Source organism: Zalophus californianus, chromosome 1 (assembly GCF_009762305.2).
Source record: "Zalophus californianus isolate mZalCal1 chromosome 1, mZalCal1.pri.v2, whole genome shotgun sequence".
NCBI lineage: Eukaryota > Metazoa > Chordata > Mammalia > Carnivora > Otariidae > Zalophus > Zalophus californianus.
In genome coordinates this window covers 98968415-98994329 of record NC_045595.1, presented here as the reverse complement: position 1 = coordinate 98994329, position 25915 = coordinate 98968415, and the positions used below count along the sequence as shown (strand labels likewise).

The 25915-nt window shown below is 39.7% G+C and overlaps 1 protein-coding gene across 6 annotated transcripts in view; it reads left to right on the top strand.

Annotated features, from left to right (window-relative positions):
- Nucleotides 1-25915, top strand: part of SLC9A9 (solute carrier family 9 member A9) — a 707437-nt gene that overhangs the window by 457700 nt on the left and 223822 nt on the right. For 5 of the 6 annotated variants that reach the window (XR_003518124.1, XM_027584626.2, XM_027584627.2 and 2 more), the window contains 2 exons: nucleotides 1719-1832; nucleotides 3639-3750. Coding sequence is in view for 5 of the 6 variants with exons in the window: in XM_027584626.2 (XP_027440427.1) it covers nucleotides 1719-1832; nucleotides 3639-3750 (226 nt within the window). In the remaining variant the exon portion in view is untranslated. The remainder of the gene's footprint in view (nucleotides 1-1718; nucleotides 1833-3638; nucleotides 3751-25915) is intronic. The other variant, XM_027584624.2, reaches the window with a different exon arrangement.

Genomic DNA, 25915 nt, shown 5'->3' with positions numbered 1-25915 from the left:
AATGTTTGTATCCCTCCCCCGACCAAATTCCTACGTTGAAGTCCTAACCTTCAATGTGGTGGTATATAGAGGTGGGGCTTTGGGGAGCTGATTAGGTAATGAAGGTGGAACTTCATGATGGGATTAGTGCCCTTATTAGAGGAGACAGGAGAGAGAGATCTCTGCCATGTGAGGATACAGCAAGCCGACTGCTGTTTGCAAATCAGGAAGAGGATTCTCACCAGAACCTAAATGACTGACATGACCCTTTGATCTTGGACTTCTCAACTTCCAGAACTATGAGAAATAAATCTCTGTTGTTTTAACCAGGCAGTCTATAGTATTTTGTTATGGCAGGCTGAGCAGATTAAGACAGTAGCCAAACCCCACTTTTTGAAAAAGTAAAGATATGAGGAGGGAGCAAAATGTTCCCCATCCCCTATATTTTCTCACATGTTTTCAAGTTTTTGTGGTTATTTGGGTGACAGTGTTTGATAAGATGAGCTGGTCTAGAATGTGAAACAAGTCCTCAGTATAATTAATGATCACTGCCACTGCAGAAAGACCATCTTGTACGACAAGAGCTATGTCTTTTTTAATCCTTTATTTCTATTACTGGCTTTAAATAATGTTTCTGACAAGACTTTGCTTTTCTTTCTGTCAACTGTTGGTAAGCAGGTATTGGGCATTATTTGTGGGGCTGTAAATACATTACATGAAAAAATAATGAGTCCTTAAAAAGTCAAGAGAAATGCCTCCAGAGACGTTTACCTAACATGGTGATTTATGTAGGGCTGAGAATGAGGTTTCAGAAACTTACAAATGAAAATTCTGGAACATAAACTAAAGTCTCTTCCAAATGTGTGTTTGTTGTGGCCCCTGGACACATTTCCCTTTTACTTCTAATCTGGAAGTTAGAGAACGTTTTTCAAGCTCAACTTAAATTGTTTAGTTAATGATCTAAGAATAACTCTTGGGAGCATCCCTCTGCATAGCATGTCATTACTCCATTCCTCTGACTGAATTTGATGTATCTATTGTGTTCTCATTGCATAAACTGATCCCTGGGATTAATCATTTTCTTTTTACCAGCTAGAAATTGTAGACATTTAATGGATATACCTACATCAGTCAATTTAATGAGTCTCATTGTCTGGGGTTTGAAATATACTGATCATTCTAATGTTGAAATATAATTGACATTCCTTCTTATTCCAAGCTTCCAAATTTTCCAAGTTTGTCCCTCCTTCCTGCCTAAGGAAGATAATTTAGCTAAAACTTCTTTTGAAAAGTTTTCAGGGCCTAGGAACTCAAGGGCATCCACTGAGTAATGTCAGAAGAAGCTAAACAGTCTTTGCTTCCTTTCCTATGGTATACCTTAAGCAATCATGTAAATTTCTATGACAAGGAATATTCTATCATCCTAGTAGGAATTGTTCTGTGGAGGATCATGCTGGCTAATAGAACCAGGTGTATCTCTAGCAGCCTTGCCATTGAAAAGGAAGATGGGATGTTGACATGGCTGCCACATCTGTCACTGGGTGGAGAGCCAGGGTAGAGTTAGAGGGCCTGACAGAGTAGTCAGGGGCCTTTTAACCCTCCAGAAGTGGAATACAAGGCCAATGGATGGCCTTCCCAGATACAAGAGGACCATTCACTTACCAAAACAGTTACAAGATATTAAGTGGATTCAAACCTGAGTCATAATTAATGGTTTTTGGTTTCTGTTTTGTTTTCAGTTGTTTGAATTTATGAACTTCTTGGCTGAGAATGTCATCTTCTGTTACATGGGCCTGGCGCTATTCACGTTCCAGAATCATATCTTTAATGCTCTTTTTATACTCGGAGCCTTTGTATCCTTTGAAATACAGAACATGGAGTGATGAGGGAAAAGAGCAAACTACTTACTTTTACTGATTATTCTGTTAAATGGTTAAAGTAATTTCCTCAAGTTTATTGCAAGGCTCAAATTCATGGCAGATATGTAATTTCTAGTAGGAGGGAAAAGATCCTAAGAAATTGGGAACTTTATTAAATGCTTCTGTTTCCAAGATAAGAAATTTGGAAAATACTGAGAGAAATACAGGGGGGAAACTGAAGGAGAATAGAATACTCAAAAAATGAATATTCAAAATATATTTATTTCCTGAATAGTCAAAGTATGTTCTTAAATTATGAATCATTTATGTAAAAATATATCAATCCATTCTTTACAGAGAAATATACTTAATCTGCATTAGAGTGTATCTGAATATAGTCAGGATTATTAAGCTTTAGAAATATTTTCATCACAAGATGGTAAAATCTCTTTTCCAGTGAGGACTTTGAAAATAGGATACACAGAGTAAAGATCAGATAAAATTAGCATTATAGATGTGATTCCAATGTCTTATGTAAGTGTACACGTGAGTTTATTTTAATAAGATTACCCTTTCTTATAAGTAAAAAAACAGATAAAATATAGACCCCCTTTTATTTATTTATTTTTTTAAAGATTTTTTATTTTTTATTAGAGAGAGTACAAGCAGGGGGAGCGGCAGGCAGAGGGAGAGGGAGAAGCAGGCTCCCCGCTCACGGGACTCAGTCCCAGGACCCTGGAATCATGACCTGGGCCAAAGGCAGATGCTTAACCAACTGAGCCACCCAGCCACCCCTAGACCTCCCTTTTAATGCAGAGGACTTTTGTAGCTCTAGGCCTGGGATGTAAGCATTCCCCAGTAGGAATGGATGTCTCTTTGATAGGATACTGAGCTGCTATGATTGTCTCCAAGTACAGTTAGCAACTGTTGTCCTTTGGAAAATGGGCAGATGCCCCATCAGATCACAGGCACATGATCCTGACAGCCAGGAGTTGACCGTCTTCTGTAAGCCCTGTTCCAATAAGCATCTGCATTTGCCTTCTGTCCTCTTTTCACTAAACATTCAACTGAACATTCCAATCTCATCCAAAACCTACATCTTAGATGGAAGCTCCCTCTTCCCACATAACTCCATCCCATTTGAGGACAAACTAGAGTCTACAGACTCTCAGGGAAGGAGTTCTGGGTGATGAAAGGGAAGAGATGACTACCACCAGTATTTTTGTAGATTTTAACCTGTAAAGTCTGAACTTTAGCAAAATGCTTCCTAAAGGAGTTGTATTATACATTTAGACAGGCAATTCCTGTCAAAATTAAATCCACTAAGAGAAAAAAAGTAAGTGAAGCATGCCAGATACAGGGAGTATAAACTGATGGAAGGTGAGATGGCAATCATGAGCAGAAGTACATCTATCCTTTCTAACGCGCTGCTTGAGAAGATCATGCCCCAGCCTCTGAACGGTCTCTGCCTCACATTTTGCAGCAGACTTGAGCAAAGAGTCAGTCATCAGCAACATAAATGTGCTGAGAAAATTTACAGTGATTGAAATGGTACAGGGTTAACAATTCTAAACCAGGTAGATATTCAAAGAAAAGCAGAGTTCTCTGCTATTTCTGGAAAGGAATTGACATTTAAGGATGAATTTTGGAAGCAAGTTGGACATACAGGTATTGACATATTTATCCCTGTTTTCTGGGCCATAAAATAGAGAAGCTTAAGAGCATAATAGTTAAAGCTCAAGGATTCGCAGCCTCATTGCAGCAATGTTTTCCTCAATGTTTCCCTGTGCTTCTCTGTAGCTCGCAATTTTTATTGCCAGAGCCTGCAACATATATCCCCTCTCCTTCCTCTTGAATCTGGGCCGGAAACAGAAGATCCCCTGGAATTTTCAGCACATGATGATGTTCTCAGGTATGTGAACTATGTTATGGGCTAGTACTCCTGTTGTCTCACACTTTTACAGCACATGGAAAGCAGCCTCAGGAAATGTAGAGATCTCCTGGTCCTCTTAACACATTGCATTTACTGCTCTTTACCCCATCATACCTAGTACCACACTGATACTCTAAGTTCTGAGAAACAGTAGGATTTCTTTCCAAGAAGAAAATGAAACTAAAGGGAATTTTGTTGGAAAATACAGTATCTGCCAGAAACTGGCATAGAAGAGGTATTCGACTTTCCCTTGACCTATTCCAGATCAATTTTCATATCAGGGAATTTGTACAGTCATTTCACATATTGTGTACTTGAAGATAAATAGTGTATAAGTGGTGCCATCTTTATCCAACGTTAAGACTTCTCCCTAGAATCCCTTTCCTTTCCTATGCAAAACTCCAGGAACTTCCCGTAGTTAATACAAAAGTGAATCATATCTAAGTATGCTCAGTTATTAGTTGAGAAAACAGGTATTAATTGCATACTCACCTAGTGCCAAGAGCCGTTCTAAACACTGGTAGGTGTAACTGACAAGTTCTCTGCTCTCAAGAAGCTTGTGTTCTACTTGTTTAAACCATACCTGAAAGCTCCTTTGTCCAAAAGAAAATAAACCAAATGAATTTTCTGACCCTGAACTACTCTGGGAATTGTGATTTCTTTCTGTCCAATCAATTTTCCTACCATCAGTCTTGCCTTATTCAGGGACCTTTTTCCTTACATGCCTTCTGTGTATGAATACACTTACTTACACTCAGGGCACTTCATGGGAATATACGTGAAATTACAATAAACAAACAAACACTCTCAGAATAGAGCAAGCAAATACAATTTGGGGCATGCAGGGGGATATGAAAAAACTGAGGAAACTATCACTTATTAAATATCTACTATTTTCCACTCACTATAGATCAGTTTTATGAAGCAGGTATTAAACCATTTTTTAGATGGAGAAACTGAGGCTCAGGACCTCAAAGAGGTTATATAACTTGGGCAAGGACAAAAGCATTCCTGAACCCTGAAGTGGTTCAGGAATTCCCAAAGGCGAGAGGAGACTCCACTTTGAACCCACCCAAGTGTCTCAAAATCCATATTTTCAGAAGTAGTACTAGGAGTAAAAGACTTGTTTCACTTTCTGTTGCATTCTAGCCTGTTCTGCACAGTAAAGGGTTGGTAGTTTCCAAGTTGAGAATGAGCTATTTAACCAAGTATGAAAAAATGGAGATCCAGAGTTTAAAATTGCCCTTTTGTAGGCTTCTGACAGTGCTTCCCTCCATTTCCAGATACGCTAGAATGAGAGAGTCATAAAGAGGATAAGTTGAACTGGTAGGTGATCTTTGACTTAGAACAGCAATGAACTGTGGAAATAAGTTGATTTCTATTATGGGAAAACAAAAGGCAAGTTTGATCACTTATAAGTAGGAAGTCAGTGCTGGGTTACCCTTTAGTAACTCATTTCTAGGAGCTGGAAAGCACTTTTCCTTCCTTCCCATCAAAACATCAGTAGTTTTACTCTGGAGAATAAATACTCTGGCTTATTTTTAAAACTTAAGTATTAAATTTTAAACAATGCTTTATTTTACAAAAATCACTTTGAGAAAGGTGTGAGGTTTTGAATAGCCATGTTGGGATATGAAGTGTCTACCCAAATGGCCACCTGACTTGATGGTTTCTCCAGGGTCTGGCACCTTCTATGTTTGCTTAGCTGTAGGAATTAGAACTGTGCTAAAAAAACTGAGGCCAGCAATACAGTATGTATGGCCAAGGGATGTGAGGAGGCCCAGAATTTGATGATATCTTTATGATATTCTAAAGCAGAGAGTCAGCAAACTATGGCCTTTGAACCAAATCTAGCCCAACTTTATTTGTAAATAAAGTTGAAACACAGCTATACCCCTTTGTTTACATATTGTCTTGTCTGTTGCATTACAAAGGCAGAGTTGAGTTGTTTCTACAGAAATCACATGGCCCACAAAACCTAAAATCTTTACTATCTGGCTTTGTTCTAAAGCCTCATCACATTAAGGGAGTTGATATCTTTAGTTTAATTCAGGAGAATGCTCGTCGGTTAGTTCCCATCATCATAAAAGACCATCATGCCAAATTTTCAGGACATCTACTACTATATATGATTATAATCCAGAGAGTGACACCCATTGTCTTCCATATTGAGCGTCCATGTCATCTGCCAGATATCAGTCACTCATTGTTAGCAGTTCACCAGCTTGACCTCAAGGGTTGCAGTCATCTTGGGCCAAAGTGAGCTTCTTTCTATAGATTTGCCTAGATTTTTGTTTTGTATGCTTTTCACATTGAAGTGAATCTGAACAAAAAAGAGATTGGGTTACTTCTATTTTTAATGCCATCTTAATTACAAATTAATAATATTGATGATATTCCCTGGCATGGTGGAAAAAACATTGGATTTTCCACTAAAAAGCTATCTTCTTAGCTTTAAAATGAGGAAATTGCAATGTTATGTTGTTATATAATGGAATCATAGATGCTCAACTCAAAAGTCACTCTAACCTTTCTAAGACCTTTTTTTAAAATGTTTTATTTATTTATTCATGAGAGTCAGAGAAAGAGAGAGAGAGGCAGAGGCAGAGAGAGAAGCAAGCTCCCCGCCTAGCAGGGAGCCCGATGTGGGACTCGATCCCAGGACCCTGGGATCATGACCTGAGCTGAAGGCAGACGCTTAACCATCTGAGCTACCCAGGCACCCCCCTTCCTAAGACCTTTTATGAACAATGTTTTGAGACTCAGATCCAGAGCAAGGTAGAATAGGCATTATTAGTCTTTTTCTACAGATTGAAGAGAGAGCCAGAATGAGGGAGACATGGAGATATTGGGTATCTTGCTCACAATCTTACAACCAGTTAGAGAGAAAATGAGACTTGGACCCTAGCCTCTTGACTTTGAATTTAGAGCCTTCTAACCTGCATGGCACTACTTCAGATTTACCTTTAAGGTCATGAGAATAAAAGTTAAATCAAAACTATGCCCTTCCTAACACAGGCCAACCCCAACATGTATAATATGTCTCTCACACAAACCTGATCCTCATCCGTTTCACAATAAATCAAACATGTGGATGACACCCCTCCCACATCAGTTCAAGTTCTACACTGCACCTACTGACCCCCATCAGAGTATAGGAGGCATCAGGTGAGTTCACCATGTGCAGTGCAGTATTTTCCTTCAAAAAATAATGCTCTAGACTCAGCTTTGATGTTCTGCATGAATTCTGTCATATTCTATTTACTCAGGATCTAAAGTTTTAAATGCATTTGCCAGGAAATAAAGAATTTAAAAGGTCAACTGAAGGTAACATAAGCCAGAGAGAAGGTAAAGAAGCAGATCACATAACATATTGTCTAGCATTTTCTGTGGAAACCAGAAGAGAAAGACAGTCCCTTTAAAGAATATTTGCCTTTGGGGATCTTGGGTGGCTCAGTAAGTTAAGCATCTGACTTTTGATTTTAGCTCAGGTCTTGATCTCAGGGTTGTGAGTTCAAGCCCCACAGTTCAAGCTGGGCATGGAGCCCATTTAAATTTTTTTTTAATATTTGCTTTAGAATATAGCCTAGTGCTTTTAACTATGCCTAGAATTATGACTTTTAGTAGCCCTCTGGAAGACTCTAGTTGTCCATGCTTCAACAATACATTTATATGGAGCCTTTCTTTACATAGCTCAAAACATTTTTCAGAGTCCTTTGGAGATGGTGAACAATGACTCTTTATCTAAAATGGGAGTATGTAGCTAATAGGATCCAACAGTACATTAAAAGGATTATTCACTATAACCAAGTGGGATTTATTCCTGGGCTGCAGGGGTGGTTCAACATCCACAAATCAATGAACATGATACACCACATTAATAAAAGAAAGGATAAGAACTATATGATCCTCTCAATGGATGCAGAAAAGGCATTTGACAAAATACAGTATCTTTTCTTGATAAAAACTGTCCACAATGTAGGGATAGAGGAAACATACCTCAACATCATAAGAGCCATCTATGAAAGACCCACAGCTAATATTATACTCAATGGGGAAAAACTGAGATTTTTCCCCCAAGGTCAGGAACACAACAGGAATGTCCATTCCCACCACTGTTGTTCAACATAGTACTAGAAGTCCTAGCCTCAGCAATCAAACAACAAAAAGAATTAAAAGGCATCCAAATCAGAAAAGAACAAGTCAAACTTTCACTCTTTGCAAATGACATGATATTCTATGTAGAAAACCCAAAAAACTCCACCAAACAATTGCTAAAACTGATACAGGAATTCAGCGAAGTCACAAGATATAAAATCAATGCACAGGAGTCTGTTGCATTTATATACACTAACAATGAAGCAGCAGAAAAAGAAATCAAGGAATCAATCCTATCTGCAATTGCACCAAAAACCATAAGATACCTAGGAATAAACCTAACCAAAGAGTCACAAGATCTGTACTCTGAAAACTATAGAACACTTATGAAAAAAGTTGAGGAAGACAGAAAGAAATGGAAAAACATTACATGCTCACAGATTGGAAGAACAATTATTGTTAAAATGTCTATGTTACCCAAAGCAATCTACACACTCAATGCAATCCCTATCAAAACACCACCAGCATTTTTCACAGAGCTGGAACAAACAATTCCAAAATTTGTACAGAACCAGAAAAGACCCCAAATAGCCAAAGCAATGTTGAAAAAGAAAACCAAAGCTGGAGGCATCACAGTTCCAGACTTCAAGCTAAATTACATCCACGCAATATGGTACTGGCACTAAAACAGATGCATAGATCAGTGGAACAGAATAAAAACCCCAGAAATGGACCCACAACTCTATGGCCAACTAATCTTTGACAAAGCAGGAAAGAATATCCAATGGAAAAAAGACAGTCTCCTCAACAAATGGTTTTGGGAAAATTGGACAGCCACATGCAGAAGAATGAAACTGACCATTCTCTTACACCATATACAAAGATAAACCCAAAATGGATTGAAAAACCTAAATGTAAGACAGGACACCATCAAAATCCTAGAGGAGAACACAGGCAGCAACCTTTTTGACCTAAGCCATGGCAACTTATTGCTAGACACCTCTCCAGAGGCAAGGGAAACAAAAGCAAAAAATGAACTATTGGGACTTTATCAAGATAAAAATCTTCTGCACAGCAAAGGAAACAGTCAACAAAACTAAAATGCAACCTAAGGAATGGGAGAAGACATTCACAAATGAAATATCAGATAAAGGGCTAGTATCCAAAATCTATAAAGAACTTATCAAAGTCCACACCCAAAAAACAAATAATCCAGTTAAGAAATGGGCAGAAGACAATAAACAGACATTTCTCCAAAGAAGACATGCAAATGGCCAACAGACACATGAAAAAATACTCAACATCACTTAGCATCAGCGAAATACAAATGAAAACCACAATAAGATGCCACCTCACACCAGTCAGAATGGCTAAAATTAACAACTCAGGAAACAGCAGATGTTGGCAAGGATGCAGAGAAAGGGGAACCCTCCTACACTGCTGGTGGGAATGCAAGCTGGTGCATCCACTCTGGAAAACAGTATGGAGGTTCCTCAAAAAGTTAAAAATAGAACTACCCTATGACCCAGCAATTACACAACTAGATATTTATCCAAAGGACACAAAAATAGTGATTCAATGGGGCAACTGCAATCCCAATGTTTATAGCAGCAATGAGCACAATAGCCAAACTATGGGAAAAGCCCAGATGAATGGATAAAGAAGATTTGATATAGATATATAGAGATATATAGATACACACACACACACACACACACACACACACTGGAATATTACTCAGCTATCGGAAAGAATGAAATCTTGTCATTTGCAACGATGTGGATGAAGCTAGAGGGTATTATGCTAAGTGAAATAAGTCAGTCAGAGAAAGACATATGACATGATTTCACTCATATGTGGAATTTAAGAAACAAAGTGGATGAACATAAGGGGAGTGAAGGAAAAATAAAATGGTATAAAAAGAGGGAGGCAAACCATAAGAGACTCTTAACTATAATAAACTGAGGGTTGTGGGTAGGGGGAGTAATTGGGGGATGGCCATTAAGGAGGGCACTTGATGTAATGAGCACTGGGTGTTATATGCAACTGATGAATCACTAAATTCTACCCCTAAGACTAATTAATACACTATATGTTAACTAAATGGAATTTAAATTAAAAATTTTAAAATAAAATGGGAATATGAACTTACGTACACACTTAGTCATTCACAGTCCTCCAGCTCTTCTTTCAGTGGACATTCATTGACACACTCTTTGGGTAGGTATTGGTCTTGCCCTTAAGAGGTTTGCAGCCTATAGAGACCTTGGCTTTGTGTGGCCTAAACTTGGTTCACTAAGACAGTGCACCTCAGGTGGCTCAAAGTCCAGTCAGATAAGAAATAGAACTTTCTGTCTTAGTCAACTACATCTACCATTTAATAAATCCTTTTCCATCATCTTTACCCTCACCTTATGCATACCCTTTTGGCAGTGGGCAGAACAGTTAGCAATGCCTGCCAAATAGAAGTGGATTCGCTTGTAAAGCTAACAAGGCTTAAGCCTCAGTCTTTTCATTCACACGGGCCCCTTCCAAGATCACTAGAGGGCCCTACAAGTGTGTTCTGATGTTGTGTAAAGTTGGCAAAAGGTATTCTTTGTATTATTTTTCCTAAAGAGGGTGCCCAAGATATATAAATTTCACCTCAAGGTGAAAGTCTACAAAGCAATCCAGCTGTTTATCACTCATTACCCGCCAGTGAGTGGGACCTGCAGCGAGCCTTGAAATAAGGGCTTGGAGCTGAGTAGATGATGTTTTTGAGGAAAGCCCACATTGTTCATGGATGACCCCACCACCCCTGCTGCCACCCGCTTCCCCGGCCTCCACCTTTTGCCACTAGAGCCAATTAAACCGAGTGAAGTAACTCTCAGAACCCAGATTGGGTTTCTCACCTAGCACAGACCTTACCCGATTTATTTTGTATAGACTAGTCATCTACACACACAAAGCCTTGGAACCTGAAAATGAGGAATGGTCTCAAGGTCCGTAGTTGTCTCTCTGCCTTGCAAAGCTTTCAATAATGCAAATTCTCTTTTTGGTAGCTAGGTTGCTGTTTAGAGTCAATTAGGGGAAGTTTACCCTGAGACATTTTTAAGGCCTTCTTTAAATTCAAGGCCAGGAGTTCAGAACTGCCTTGGTGTATCGTGTGACACCCAGCACAAAGGGCTTAAGAGGAACACTGAGCTCCCCTGAAACTGTTCCTGTTGCCCTCGAGCACAGCCCTAGTTAATGCCAGGAGTGAGTTGCCCCAGCCCAGCTCTCAGTTCCCTTGAAACCAAAGAGGCAGAATTCTGTGGTTTAAATTAAAGGAGGAGATGTGCTTCGCACAAATTAGCTTTCCTATTGATGTGGTGCATATTACAAAGATCAGCCTCTTGTTTTAATTCAAATCCATGTGCTGCAATTTTTATTTAATTTAAAACTAAAAAGAGCCGGGAGTTGCTGGAAGGAGGGGAAATGCCAAGCCCAACTGAGCCCTGGCAGCCTTCCTGAGACCGCTGTGACTCAGAGACTGTGTCCTGCTGGGCTACAGAGCCTCTGTGCAGCGCTGCTGTGCTGATCTGAACGGGAGGGAGTCCTGGAAGTGCTTGGGCAAGTTGAAGGAGGCTGACGATATGTCAGAGAACATGCTTCTCCAATTTGTCCATTTCTGCTGTGTTTGGAAGAGACGCGAAAACCCTGATGTGTACTATTGCATAAACTCGGAAGAGTTTTAACTGGGCAAATGTGGCCACAGTGTACAGATATAATATAAAACTTCATCCATGAACTCATGTTGCCATGAAGACAACAGCACCAGTGTCTCTAGGCTTTGCTGCTAATGTTGTTGTTGCTCATTCGGCTGTCCACCAGCACTCATTCTTAGCCTTCAAATAGCGGCCAGCATTGAAGGATTAAGAGAAAGTCATGGAAAAAACTTAAATTAAGAAAAATTTTCCATTAGCATTCATTTATTTCCCCCTGAGTGGTGAAAAGACTGCCACTCTTATTTAAGTGTTGGGGAACACTATGTTCTGCAGCTCACAGAACATATTCCTCGGAAGGACAACTTAAGAACCACTGTCGAGGTATAGGAGACCACCTTTCTCTGTGTCTTCTTGGTGAGCCACCAGTCATGCCATGGTCAGAGCTAATTTGAGACTGACTCAAAAGTGGCCTTATCAACTGCAGCCAGGAAGAAAACTAGAGGAATTCATGAAAATGAAGAGGGAAAGTCATTGTGTCAGCAATGCTTAGGAATTTGTGTCTATTACTGCCCAAGCTAATGGAACTCCAGTAAGCTACCAGGACTGCCCCACAATTACCAGTCATTGTGTAAAGGGACACTTCCATGCTTTCTTGATCTTGAACCCAAACCTGTCTTTTAATAAGATCTCCGGGTAATTCATGTGCACATGAAGGTTTGAGAAGCATGTCCCAGGACATCACAATTAACAGTTTTCTGTTCTGAATCTCTTTCTTCAATCTATTCCTCCTACCTCTTCTGTTTTGCCTTAGACCCTCCTAGATGCCAGTCTTGCTTCTTGTTCTTCCATTTGCCATCTGATCAGCATAACAAAGTTTACCCAGTTATTGAATTCCTTCCAGTTCCTTAAGCTTGCTAAAGTCTTTCCCCCTATTCACTCAGGCTCTTCCTCTGCTCAAAACTCTGGCCACACACCCCCTACCTTCAATTCTTTTATTCAACTAATTCCTTGTTATATCTCAGCTTAGACATCACATCCTGTAGGAAGCCTTGGTAACTCAGGTCTAGGTTGGTCCCCCTCATCTGTTTCCAATAGCACCCAATACTTCTCCTCTCCTAGTACCCATCACATTAGACTATGAATTTTGGCTTGCCTGCCTCATTCCCTTCTAGACTGGGAGCTTTGTAAGCCCATATACAGACCTGTTCGGTTTACTCTGTAACTCAGCACTCAGCACATTCAGTGAAACTGAGTATCCTTCCACAAGTAATTGGTGGATGAATAAGCAAATGAATGAACAACCTACAACATTTTCTACCCAACTAGAATTGCACATTTCACTAAAATGACCACTTAAGGGCTATCCATTCCTGTTCTGTGAGCCCTGGGAACTTCTAATCCCAGAATCGGTCCCATAGGCACCTCTCAGACCAAACTTTCCTGGTTCCACAGATGGGAGCTAAGCAACGATAACTTTAAGGAAAGAGATCAACAAATAAAACCTTTCATGTTTTCAATGAAAGAAAATATATTTCACCTACTCCTGGCTAAAAAACCCTTCTCTGAGTGTTGATAACAGTAAACATTGTTAATGCTTCATGAAAGTACCATTTGGATCTGAGAATATTTTTCAAATCTCTGCTTAATTTGTGTTGGAGGGATGTGTTTGTTTTTCAGTCAAAAACCTAAGATCTCATTAAAAACCCTGGCACTTTTATATCAGTCAGATGAATTGAATCAAGATCAGGCTACCTCTAACTTCAGCTTGAGAAAAGATCTCTTTAAATGTACACACAAGGGTTATTTGAGAGTCTGAGCCCTTTAGGCAACAGGCTCCTTCTTACCTTTCCTCTTCCCTTGTTCATAATTCCAGAGAGAGACAGCCTGGATGATGCCATCATATTTTCAAGCATTCCTTGCCAGGCCTACCCCTTTGCAGCCCCCTCACCCAGACTCCAGTGTTCCCTCACCCACCCATACTATATATCGTTTCTGCCCTGGGCACATCTTGTGCAATTAATTAGGCCACTATTTCTTCTTTACCACCACAAGGCCACTAACTAGCTAATACAGCACAGGCTCAGAACATTTTCTTCATTAGAGGAGATGAATTTCCACTGAGCCCTCATCTCTCACTGTGGCCTGGGGTAGGCATTAGTGAGCAAAGTGGACAACTGGAGTAGATCTTCTGAGGTCTTCAAATGGGACAGAGTTAATCAGCTTATGCCGGAAATGTATCAAGCAGTCACAGAAAAAGTTACCTTAAATAATGAATAACCATGAGCACCATTGCTGTGACAAAAGTAGACGGGCATAGTAGGTCCATATGAATTGCTGATCCCATTAAGTCCTCACAGTGTCAAATGCTGAGAAAAGTGTATGTGGTTATGATAAATTCAGAACATTTGAGAACTAGCTTAGACCTGTGGTCAGTCCCATAGGGTTGTTTTCTCCTATTATTAGGTCAAAACATTATCATTCTTCACTTTGCTCCAAAATAAATTTACAATAAAAATTATTAGCTCTTGCATTTTTAAGCAACAAATTAGATTCTGCTATTTGGCACACCACAATATTTTCTAAATATAAACTGCTTTGGTGCAGTGCAATGAGCTCAGGCTTTCAAGCTGGCTCAGCCACATGGAGCTATATGATTAACCCTCCCCAAATCTCAGCTCCCTTGACTGTAAAATGGGGATAATCATACTTACCTTAGATGGTCAGTGTTGAAAACCACTAGAAAATATATATAAAATGCCTGGCACTGGACTGCCACCTAAGAAACACTCAAAGGATAGGAATTTCTGTCACTTCCTTTAACCACCACAGATGAGACAGCCATTAGGGCTTCACAGAGACATGATTCATATAAACTCACAACTGCTGTCCAGAAAACCTCCTATCAGAGACTGGGGTTTTCATTCCAAAAAAGGTTTGACTATCAGATCACTGCCAAGGACACTCTCTGAGGCCAGTGCGGAAGCGTTAGTGACATGCGCATGGAAAACAAGACCCAATGCCCACCTTCCCTTCATTTAAGAACAATCATTGACATTCTACTCTTCATTCTAGCAGTATCGCACTAAATACATAAATCAAAATGTTACAACTCAAAGTACCAGTTTTTGTGAGCAAAATATACTGGAGCCCCCTCTGGGACAAATTGACCCATGCAAAATGTCACAATCAACTTAGACATTTATTGAGTGTGAGAAAGTGGCAAGATCTTGTAGAAAACCCAATCATCCTATCTAGTGAGACAGGGAAGCCAACAACAGCATGCCAGCTTCTCAAAGACACTGAGTAATGAAAGGAGACAATCCAGAATGCTTGTCACGTCTCCCTATTTCTTTTTTTTTTTTTAAGATTTTATTTATTTATTTGACACAGAGAGAGAGAGAGGGCACAAGCAGGAGGAGCAGCAGGCAGAGACAGAGGGTAAAGCAGGCTCACCACTGAGCAGGGAGTCCCATGCGGGCTTCGATCCTAGGACCCTGAGATCATGACCTGAGCTGAAGGCAGACACTTCACTGACTGAGCCACCCAGACGCCCCACCGCTCCCTGTTTCAAAGATAAGGTCCTAGGATCCAGGAACAGAGGAACTTTCTGTGTACATTTCAGTTTTTCAAGATGTCCAGAATGTCAGAGATATCACAAATATCTGCTTGACAATTTTAACTAAATTAAACTGTCCACTGAGGCAAACAAATAGACTACATTATTTTTCCCTATTTTCTGCCTGAATTTGCTTACTAACTACTTGCTTGTTTTGGCATTATGTAGACATAACCTTAGAAAACTATCAACACACATGAACAGAGTTCAAAAAAAGTAAGTCTATGCCAGGCACCAATCCTTCTAATTCTGCCCCCAGGTGCTGTGGATAGAGTTTAAAAGAAGTCAGTAAGATTGACTCAAGTAATTTATACGTGCAAATGAGCAAGAAGCAGTTACTTTTAAAATTGCCTGTGCTAAATTTCCATACCGCAATTAGGTAATTTAGGAATTTTCAGCATTAGTTCTGATATACTGGGGAGGTGCAAATGCTATTCAGGCAACCAGGTCCTTCACAGACAGACCAAACCTCTATGAATAGGGCTGGGTCTCAGCCCCACTGCCCAGTCTCCCCCTGATTTTGCCTGGAAGGCTCTTTCTTCCAAAAGCACCAGGAACTATTTTAGAAACCCATGGTTCCACATGAGGAAAGAAGTGGACATAAGGACAGGTGCCCTGTCTATGAATGACAACCTCACCCTCCTTTTACAGGATCCTCCGTCCCACTCACCACGCACTTCCCTTAGTGCCTGAAGAGTGTCACCAGACTTTCCTGGAGTTGTTTTTTAAATTCTACAAGTAAACATGAGAGCATGCATGTTAACAAGTATTTTTAAATGTATGCCGTTTAGGAGGATTGTGTCCTATCCTTTCTCAATAGACTTCTTCCTTCTGATTGTTTTCGATTGTTTTTTTTCCTGGCGGGAAGCTAATTTTGGCTGCACAAGGAAATGGGAGTTTTGACTGGAGAGTCTAAAATAGGTCATGTTAGACTAGGATAGACTGATCCTGAGAAAAGGAGAAAGAGAGAAGGAAGACAGGAGAGAGAGCTAGAGATGGTGCAGAATGAGTAGAGGAAGGGAAGCAAAAGGCAAAATATGTATTTCAAAATGTTGCCTCTAATTGTTCTTCTGCCCAGGAGAAGGGAAGAAAATTTTCTTCTTTGCATTTTTCCTTAAAATTCAAACTTAAGATAACCATGATTTTTTTTAATATTTGTTATGAGTTAAATATTCAATAGGGGGAATGAAACAGATTGAATAACCAGCCATAGCATTTACTATGTAACTTTGGCCACTCCATCCCTCCCAGCCCCTATTTGCTTTCCTGTTAAAAAAGTATTTTGTACCTCAATGAGATACCACCTCACACCCATCAGAATGGCTAAAATTAACAAGTCAGGAAATGACAGATGTTGGCGGGGATGCGGAGAAAGGGGAACCCTCCTACACTGTTTTTGGGAATGCAAGCTGGTGCAACCACTCTGGAAAACAGTATGGAGGTTCCTCAAACAGTTGAAAATAGAGCTACCATACGATCCAGCAATTGCACTACTGGGTATTTACCCCAAAGATACAAATATAGGGATCCGAAGGGGTACGTGCACCCCAATGTTTATAGCAGCAATGTCCACAATAGCCAAACTGTGGAAAGAGCCAAGATGTCCATCGACAGATGAATGGATAAAGAAGATGTGGTATATATACACAATGGAATATTATGCAGCCATCAAAAGGAATGAGATCTTCCCATTTGCAACGACATGGATGGAACTGGAGGGTGTTATGCTGAGTGAAATAAGTTAAGCAGAGAAAGACATGTATCATATGACCTCACTGATATGAGGAATTCTTAATCTCAGGAAACAAACTGAGGGTTGCTGGAGTGGTGGGGGCTGGGAGGGATGGGGTGGCTGGGTGATAGACATTGGGGAGGGTGTGTGCTATGGTGAGCACTGTGAATTGTACAAGACTGATGAATCACGGATCTGTACTTCTGAAACAAATAATGCAATATAGATTAAGAAAGAAAAAGAAGAAGAAGATAGCAGGAGGGGAAGAATGAAGGGGAGTAAGTCGGAGGGGGAGACGAACCATTAGAGACGATGGACTCTGAAAAACAGAGGCTTCTAGAGGGGAGGGGATGGGGGGGATGGGTTAGCCTGGTGATGGGTATTAAAGAGGGCACATTCTGCGTGGAGCACTGGGTGTTATGCACAAACAATGAATCATGGAACACTACATCAAAAACTAATGATGTAATGTATGGTGATTAACATAACAATAAAAAATTATTTTAAAAAAGTATTTTGTGATTCTACAGGGACATGTAAGGGAGAGAGAGGTGGGGGAGGTGGAGGTAGAGAGCTTTAGGATGTAGAGAGCTTTAGGATAAGTACAGAAACTCCCAAAATTCAGTGGTTGAACAACAACGGTAAAATCCTCTCTGACTCATATTAACATGGAAGCAAGGGAAAAGATGCTTCTCCTCTAGATGGGTGATTCAGATATCACCAGGCTCTTTCCATATTGTGGCAGCATGTCCCCAAGCCAAGGGTTCTAAAAGTGTGGTCCCTGGACCAGCGGTATCACCTCCATCTGGGAACTTATGTAAAAAGCAAATTCTTGCGCCCCACCACAGACCCACTCAATTAGACACTCTGGGGGTGAAGCTCAGCAATCTGAGGTTGAACAAGTCCTCCAACTGATTCTGATGTAGCTAAAGTGTGGGAAACCCTGCTACAGGGACTCATTGAGATTTATACCCAGCCAGTGGAAGGGGAAAGAGAGACTGGGGTAGGAACAGCTGTTTCTTAAAAGCCTTGGCCCAGGAATGACATCTATCACTTCTGCTTTCATTTCCCTAGTAAGAAGTAGCCATCTGGCTATACCTAGCTGCAAGAGATGCTAAGAAATGTAGTTTATGCAGTTACGGCAACATAGCATGGATGATAAGGATAGGTTATGGTAGACAGATAGCCATCTTTGTCAAAATAGCCCTCCACAGTAGGAACATTATCACCATGTATAACATTGCTCCTATGGGAAAAAGCAATCCAGTGTCACACTAGGGTTTCTCAACCCCAGCAACTATTGACATTTGGGGCCAGATAAGTCTTTTGGGGGGGGATGTCTTATACATTGTAGGATGTTTAGCAGTACCCCAGTCTCTACCCACGAGATTAAGTGTAGTGTCCCCTGCCCCCTAGCTGTAGACAAACACAAATGTCTCCAGACATTGCCAAATATTCCCTGGGGGGACAAAATCACCCAACTTGAAAACCACTGGTTTAAACAGAAAATTCATAAGGTGACTTTCAGAATGCAACCTGGCCATAAGTTAGGTACTACTCTTTGAATATTGACTTTTCTTCGGATCTCTGTTAACCTTTCTTTTGAAATTCTCTGTTGAAGATTTCAGCAAGTGGCAAGGGTTATTCCACAGTTTACTACTACATGCACCTTACCTACATAAAAATAAACTTCCAAAGCCAGAGGCATCTATGCATCTTGACTCAGAGCTGTGAGAGAGCTAATCCTATTTACAGTACCCTTCCTGGCTGCCCAAGGCATCCAAAAACAAACTTCATTTTATGCAAAAATATACCAAAGTCATGTTGCATTCCTTCTCAGTGACCTTAAGTTTAAATAATTCAAGTTCAGGAAGAGAGATGAAGGAAAGAAAGTTCTGCTTGTCTAATACAGACTTAGTTTCCAAAATAAACTCAATTTATTTTTGAATGCAGAAGACTTTTCCACTGAAACAATCTGTTGGCATCAATTCCACGTGATAAAACGATGTTGAACTGAAAATGGAACCATGTAGCAAGGTTGTACTATCCTGGAAAATGTATTTTGAAACCAGACTGACATTTTTGCTGAAAAAGTTTTACTCTTTGCAAGGTCATGGAACTTTAGCAAGGGTAAAAGCAATATATAATTCAATTGTAGATCCAAACTAGGGTTTGATTTATCAGATTGATCATGAGAATGTGTTAAATCTTTGAAATCAACTCCCTCACAGTACTTGAAATGAAAGGAAAAAAGGGATTGCAATTGATTATACCCCAAATGGAAAGGAAGTCAGCAAAATAACTCACTTAAGAGGCATTTCTTTTAAGGGATAGGTCAGTTTCTCCGGGACATTTCTGCATCCCTGTCCATTCACTGCTCATTTTCTTTTGGGTACCAATTGTGTTTCAAATGCAAAATATGACCTTTCCCTCATCCGTTCATTCATATATTCATCCAATACTGGAGTGCCTACTTTCCAGGAGTAGCACTGGATATGCTCTCATCAACCTTACTTTCTTGTGAAGGGACACAGATCTTAAAGATTAAAAGATAAACACGATAATTCCAGATGTTGGTAAGTGCATTAAAAAACATACAAAGAAGACCTGGCTGAAAGTGGAGGGCACTTAGGTGCCATGGTCAGAGTAGTCTTTCTGAGGACTGAGATGAGGAGGAACAGCCAAGGGGCAGTCTGGGAAGAGAGTGGAGGTGGGAGGAGCAGCAAATACAAAGGCCTTGAGGCAAGAACAGACTTGGCTTAAAATAAACTTTATCGGGGCACCTGGATGGCTCAGTCGTTAAGCGTCTGCCTTCAGCTCAGGCCATGATCCCAGGGTCCTGGGATCGAGCACTGCATTGGGCTCCCTGCTCCACGGGAAGCCTGCTTCTCCCTTTCCCACTCCCCCTGCTGTGTTCCCACTCTCACTGTGTGTCTCTCTCTGTCAAATAAATAAATAAAATAAAATAAATAAATAAATAAAATAAACTTTATCTTCCTACACTCTCAAGCTCCAAACTTTCCTCCCATCTTCCCACTCTCTCCAGTAAAAAGACCCTAACCTCTCCACTGAACTCCAGACTCTTAGATCTAACTACCCACTCAATCTCTTCATTTGGATGACCAATAGGCATCTTGGATTTCACATGGCCAGATCATGATCCTTGATCTCCCTCCATATACCAAACATGCTCTCCCCACAGTCTTCCCCAATTCTTCCAGTGGCTTAGGCCTTAAGCTCTTGGTGTTCCCTCTTCTTCTCATACCCTTCATCTAATTCATCAGCAAATACTGTCAACCTTTGACATTATTCCCGCATCTATAATGCTACCATTCTAGTCTGATCTCTTTAACGTCATACCCAGATTAATGCAGCAGCCTCCTTCACTGATCTCCTACCTCCAGCCTGTAAATCAGTTTTTTATACCAGAGCCAAAGTGATGCTCTTAAGCATAGAGTAGATCATATCACTACCCTGCCAAAAACCTTCCTAAAGTTTTCCATCTCAAAATAAAATGTAAAAGCCTTGCTATTCAATAGCCCAACATGATCTGGCTCTGTTACCTCTTTGGCATTCTCTCTTTCCACTCCTTGCCCCCTGCCACATTCATTCCATTCCAGCCATGTCAGTCCCTTGCCGGCTACTTGAACATATCAGACATATCCTTACCTCAGGAACTTTGCACCTACTGTTCCAGAAGCCCGGAATGCTTTTCTTCCAGATACCCACATGGTCTTTCTTCTATTAGAGTCTCTGCTCAAATGCCACCTAGCCAGAGTGGTTTTTCTAACCACCCTAAACACCCCCACTACATATATATATTTCCAACTAATCTGGAAGCTCCTTTAAGACAGAGACTATCTCTTATTTACTACTATCCCCTGGAGACTGAATGAATGAAAGGATGAATGAATGAGTACATGAGTAACACTATCTCATATCTAGAGGGTCAGAAACCTCTGCAGTTGTTCAGTTTAAAAACATTTACTGAGTTTCATGCATCAGGTACTATAAGTTTAAGGAAGATATAATTCCAAACTTTAAAAGATTAAGAATTGAGGGTAAATAACAGATTAAATTAAACTACTGATTCATTTCAGAATATCATTTACTGATGCAAGTGGCATGACAATATGTTTTCTGTATTTCTAAGAAAGAGAGAACAATGTGGACTGGAGTATTCTGGAAAAACTTCATGGGGGTGGAATATAGGCAGAAATAAGTGAAAGGGGCTAACAGTGGGGTCATGGCACAGATGTAAGGACAGCAACTGTTTATGGAAGAGGGAAAACCATCTTGTTGGTATGAAAAGTCCTTAGTGGAGAAGAGGAGGTAAATGGGGAAAGTGGGGTAAGATCCTGTTGAAAGATTTCTATGGGCTATGGGAAGCCATTTACAGCTGCTGAGTCAGACAAAAGCTAGGTTTTGAGGAAACTGTTCAGAGGAACATGGATAGTCTGAAAAGAAGAGAGGTTGAAGGCTGTGAGGCCAAAATACCAGAGTGTTGGCCAGCAGCGTAGTCAGGGTGTATGGTAATGGGCCTTGAAGCAAGGTGGTACAGTGGGAAATGAGAGAAGCCTGAGCCATCATGTAACCCATTCTCTGCTGAGTCCAAATCTCTAGAGTCAGGACATTAGCATCAATAGCTACAAATATTTTTAAGTTCCAAACTGATTTCTGATGTGTACTTCTAGTTAAAGACCATAAGTCTAATCCTAAAACCTTTGTCTAGATATGAGACAACACAGATCCAGATGAGGCAACCTGCTTATGATCATGCAACCTATTAGGAGCAGGTCTGAGAACAGATCCCTGGTCCCTTGACTCTCGATATAAGGCTTTAAGACTCTCAGTAAAAAATAAAAGGGCAGAAGCAGAACTGGTGGAAACAATTACTGAACCATTTCATTGAACTAGAAGGTATCAATCGTTTTGCTATATGTAATTGGGAACAGAAGAATCAGAACATTCATGCATTCATTGATCAACAAATATTTATTGAGCACTTATTATGTGGTTGGCATTGCTGTAGGTGTTGTGGATAAGCAGCAACTAGCCAATTGCAATGTAATGAATGTAATGTCGTAAGTCCCCGGATAAGGCAAGCATAGACTGTAGGCATATAAATTAGCCCAACCCAGGCCCAGACCTCAGAGGAGACTTCATAGAGAAATTGGTGGCTCAGGTGAGCTCTGAGGATCAGTTGGAATTAGGTGAAGTTTGGGTAAGAGTTATAAAAAGAAAGAATTGGAGAGAGTTAAGATGGGAGAAAATGACTCAGGCATAGAAAACCATGTATGCAGACTTCTTTTACCCCACCACTGATATCAGCTCCTTAAACATTGCTTATGTGTTGACAATAGTCATGATTTGGAACCTCATGAAACTTAACAATCTTACCTTTTTTATCAGACTATACACACAAAGTATACACTTCACATCTAATACACCTTATCCCCATTTACCTGTTGAAAGATTCACTTTTGCAGGACCATGAGCCCTGGAATAGGGAAGCCCAAACTTCTTCATTATTGCATTTACCCACTGTGTCTTGGGTAATGTGTAGCACACAGTGAGTACTCAATAAATGTTTAGTTTTTGACTAACACCGTCAGTAAGGATGCCCTAGGGAGTACTTACATTTCTGTGATTTAAATGTAGCTGTATCTAACTTTCAACCATTCAGAACACATTTGCCAATTTATAGCAGATTAAGTTTCACTTTTGCTCTTTAAAGATAAACAGGAAGCTGCATGGTTTCTGCAGCAGGGAGTCCTTGCTAGAAAGCTCTCCTTGGTTCAATAGTCCTCTATTGTTATGAATAGAACATCGACATAATTAACATACCCTTAGAGGCCAATTTTAAAAGAAACCACATTTAATTGCAGGTAATTCTTTTATTCCCCAAGATGATGCTAACTTTCCAACTGAGTATGTGAAATATATCATATCTCTGCAAAGTAAACCCATCTAAAATGAAATGGTAGAGTCTATCAACTCCCAAAAGCATAGAATCATTTCCATTAGTTGGCTAAAATAAAAAGAAAAAAGAAAGGCAAATTCAAAGGGTCAATGTACCCATAAGACAAAACAAAACACAAGCTTTGACAATGAGTTCTAGACTTTCTGAGTTTCCAAGCAAAGTAGATATTCTTTGGAAATAGTGTCTTGCTAAAAGAAACTCCTACATCCATATTAATTTTTCATTTCTAGTATTTTGCTAGTAGCTGAAGTAATTTATTTCAATCAAAAAGCCAACTGTTTCCTAAATCCATGATAAATAGTTAGGATAGGTGAGCATAGAATCTCCACAAAGCAGATGGACTGAATTGTGCCCCTTCAAATTCATTTGTTGAAGTCCTAACCCCAACATGATGGTATTTGGAGATGGGGTTTTGGGGGAGATAATTAGTTTTTGATGATGTTATTGATGTAGGAAAGATGTTGGAGTTCAGGGCCGATGGCCAAGAAAGAATTCTTGAGACGTCTTTGGTGCAAAAGTTGGTTTTATTAAAGCACAGGGACGGACGGGACCAATGGGCAGAAAGAGCTGCACGGAGGTCATGAGGAGTGGCCCATTATATACTTTCAAATTGGGAGGGTATTAGGGATAGCATAAGTCTCTAAGGAATTTTGGAAGCAAGGTTTCCAGGACCTTGAGGGGGCTAGCTATTGTTAGGAAAAAGTCATTTAATTCTGTCTAATAAAGCCTGAGTCATGAGACCCTTCAGATATATACCGGTGGGTCATATTCTTAGGGGATGATTACCAACATATATCTTGCGGGGTAGAGATAAAGGAAGTTTCCAAAGGAATTTTTATATGTTAAAGTAGACTTACAGTATCCTGGGGGGTCAGGCTAAGATTGCCTTTTGCCCTCAGCAAAGTGTTAACATAGAGGCAGCTGAGTTCCTAGAGGAATGTCACTCTTCCTGTTTCAAGGACTTGTCGGTGGGCTATAAGTAGTAAGGAAATTTAGTTTTTCTTTTGCCTTTGTTTCCCACATCATTATGAGGGTGGGTCCCCTACGATGACATTACTGCCCTTATAAGAAGAGACACCATATGGAGCATGCTTTTGCACAAGAAAGTAGCCTTCTAAAAGTCAGGAAAAGAGCTCTCATCAGAACCCAACCATGCTGGCACTCTGATCTTGGGCATGCCAGCCTCCAGAACTGTGAAAAATAAATTTCTGTTGTTGCAGCTACCCAGTCTATGGTATTTCAATATGGCAGCCCATATGGTATTTTGTTATGGTAGACTAAGACACATGTTTAGATATTGAATGAAGCAATGAATGACCATTGATTGACAATTGTCTAGGCTCCAAATGTGTGATAAATAACTTTGAAATCATAAAGGATGAGTTCTTATCTGGAGCTCTAAAATAGCTTCACTTTGTCCACTTAGCAACCTCAACTGTCTCAGTTCTATGCTTCCCATTGTGCCAGGCTATCACACAAGTGGTGTACGCCATATGTGCCACATGTGACCAGAGCTACAGACAAACAATCCCTTCTCTAAAAGCATCCTATATCTGTGGTTTTTCAGATGATCATCATTACAAAGACATCCTCTTGTCAACATTTTGGCGTTTGGCCCTTTCAGCATATTTCTCAACCCGCCATAACTAAAAGTCAGTGGCTAAACTTTTCCTTCTTTTTTCTTCAAAGATTTTACATTGAATCACCTACAAATATAAAGTTTTATATATGGGATATATATTTAACAAAAGTCAGAATAACAGCTATCTTTTGAGTATAGTTTTAAACCAAGAACTGCTCATGTATAGATAATTGAGATTTAAAAGCATAGTTATGCTAGTTTAACATAATAACAATATATTATTAAACATATTTAGGAAAATAAATGATTGTATACTTTCTTGTCCTTGATATCTAACATGAAAGAGTTTACAATAAGCATGATATAATAACTTTTTCTTTTATTCCAATCTCTATGCTCTTCTTTCTCACAGAAACTCCAAGTAAAAATACACACACATATTCAATAAAATATGAAATACTTAAAGTGTCATCACTTAATACTTCTAATACTCACCTTTATGAACATTTCTAACAATGCAAGCTTGAAGAAAAGAGAAAATGAAAAGATCACCTTCTATCTCCAACCCTGTACTGTGATTAAACCCTGCTAGGAGCTTTACCTTGCCCTCTAAATTCTCTCCTCTGATACAGAACTCTGTTGCAAGACTGTTTCTTTTAGTTTCTGTTCCCTAATGACACGATTTGTATTTCCGGGAGAGAACATTATGAAAATATTCCCCAGTATTAAGGGTTATTAATATCCCCACTCTTTTGTTCCCAGCTGGGCCTGAATTCACGAACACCTATGATGGGGAACTTTGCTTCTTGAGTACAGTCATCTCAAGTGTTCAGAATTTCTGATGTATAAGAATTTTTTATATTAATATCTACCTTATCTTCAGGCCATTTCCTTGTCTACATGGAAATTTAGAATAATTTCCTTCCCCATTACATTTTGTTCCTTCGAGGTATTTTATAATCAGAGTGCATGTTCCTCTCTCTTAGTGAGGTTTCCTTGTTTCAGGCAAAATATGTTAGGTCTCTCTAGCCTAATCCTCTGGATCTTGTGTTACGCCACTTGTTTCTTGTATATTGGTGGCGTGGAGATAAGAAAGGAACATTATATCTAAGTTGGGAACCCAGGGATAAAAACCAGGCTATAGTTTTCTTCATCCTACCCTGCGTCCAATTTCTAAAATTCTTTTAATGTATGAATAAAGATTTGGAAATTTAGATACAGTATATATTATAAAAAGTGGACAATTGAAATGTACGTGGTTCAAACCATCTTATAAAAACAACCAAATCCCTACCTCTTTGACTTATTCTTGCTGTCATTATAAATGGTTATTTGCCCTGTTATCTGATATAACAGGGCCCATAAGTGTCTTTTAAGTCTTGTGTTACCCAAGAGAGATCTTCCATTTTAACTTTATTACTTTACTATTTGTGCTTTTATTTATTCT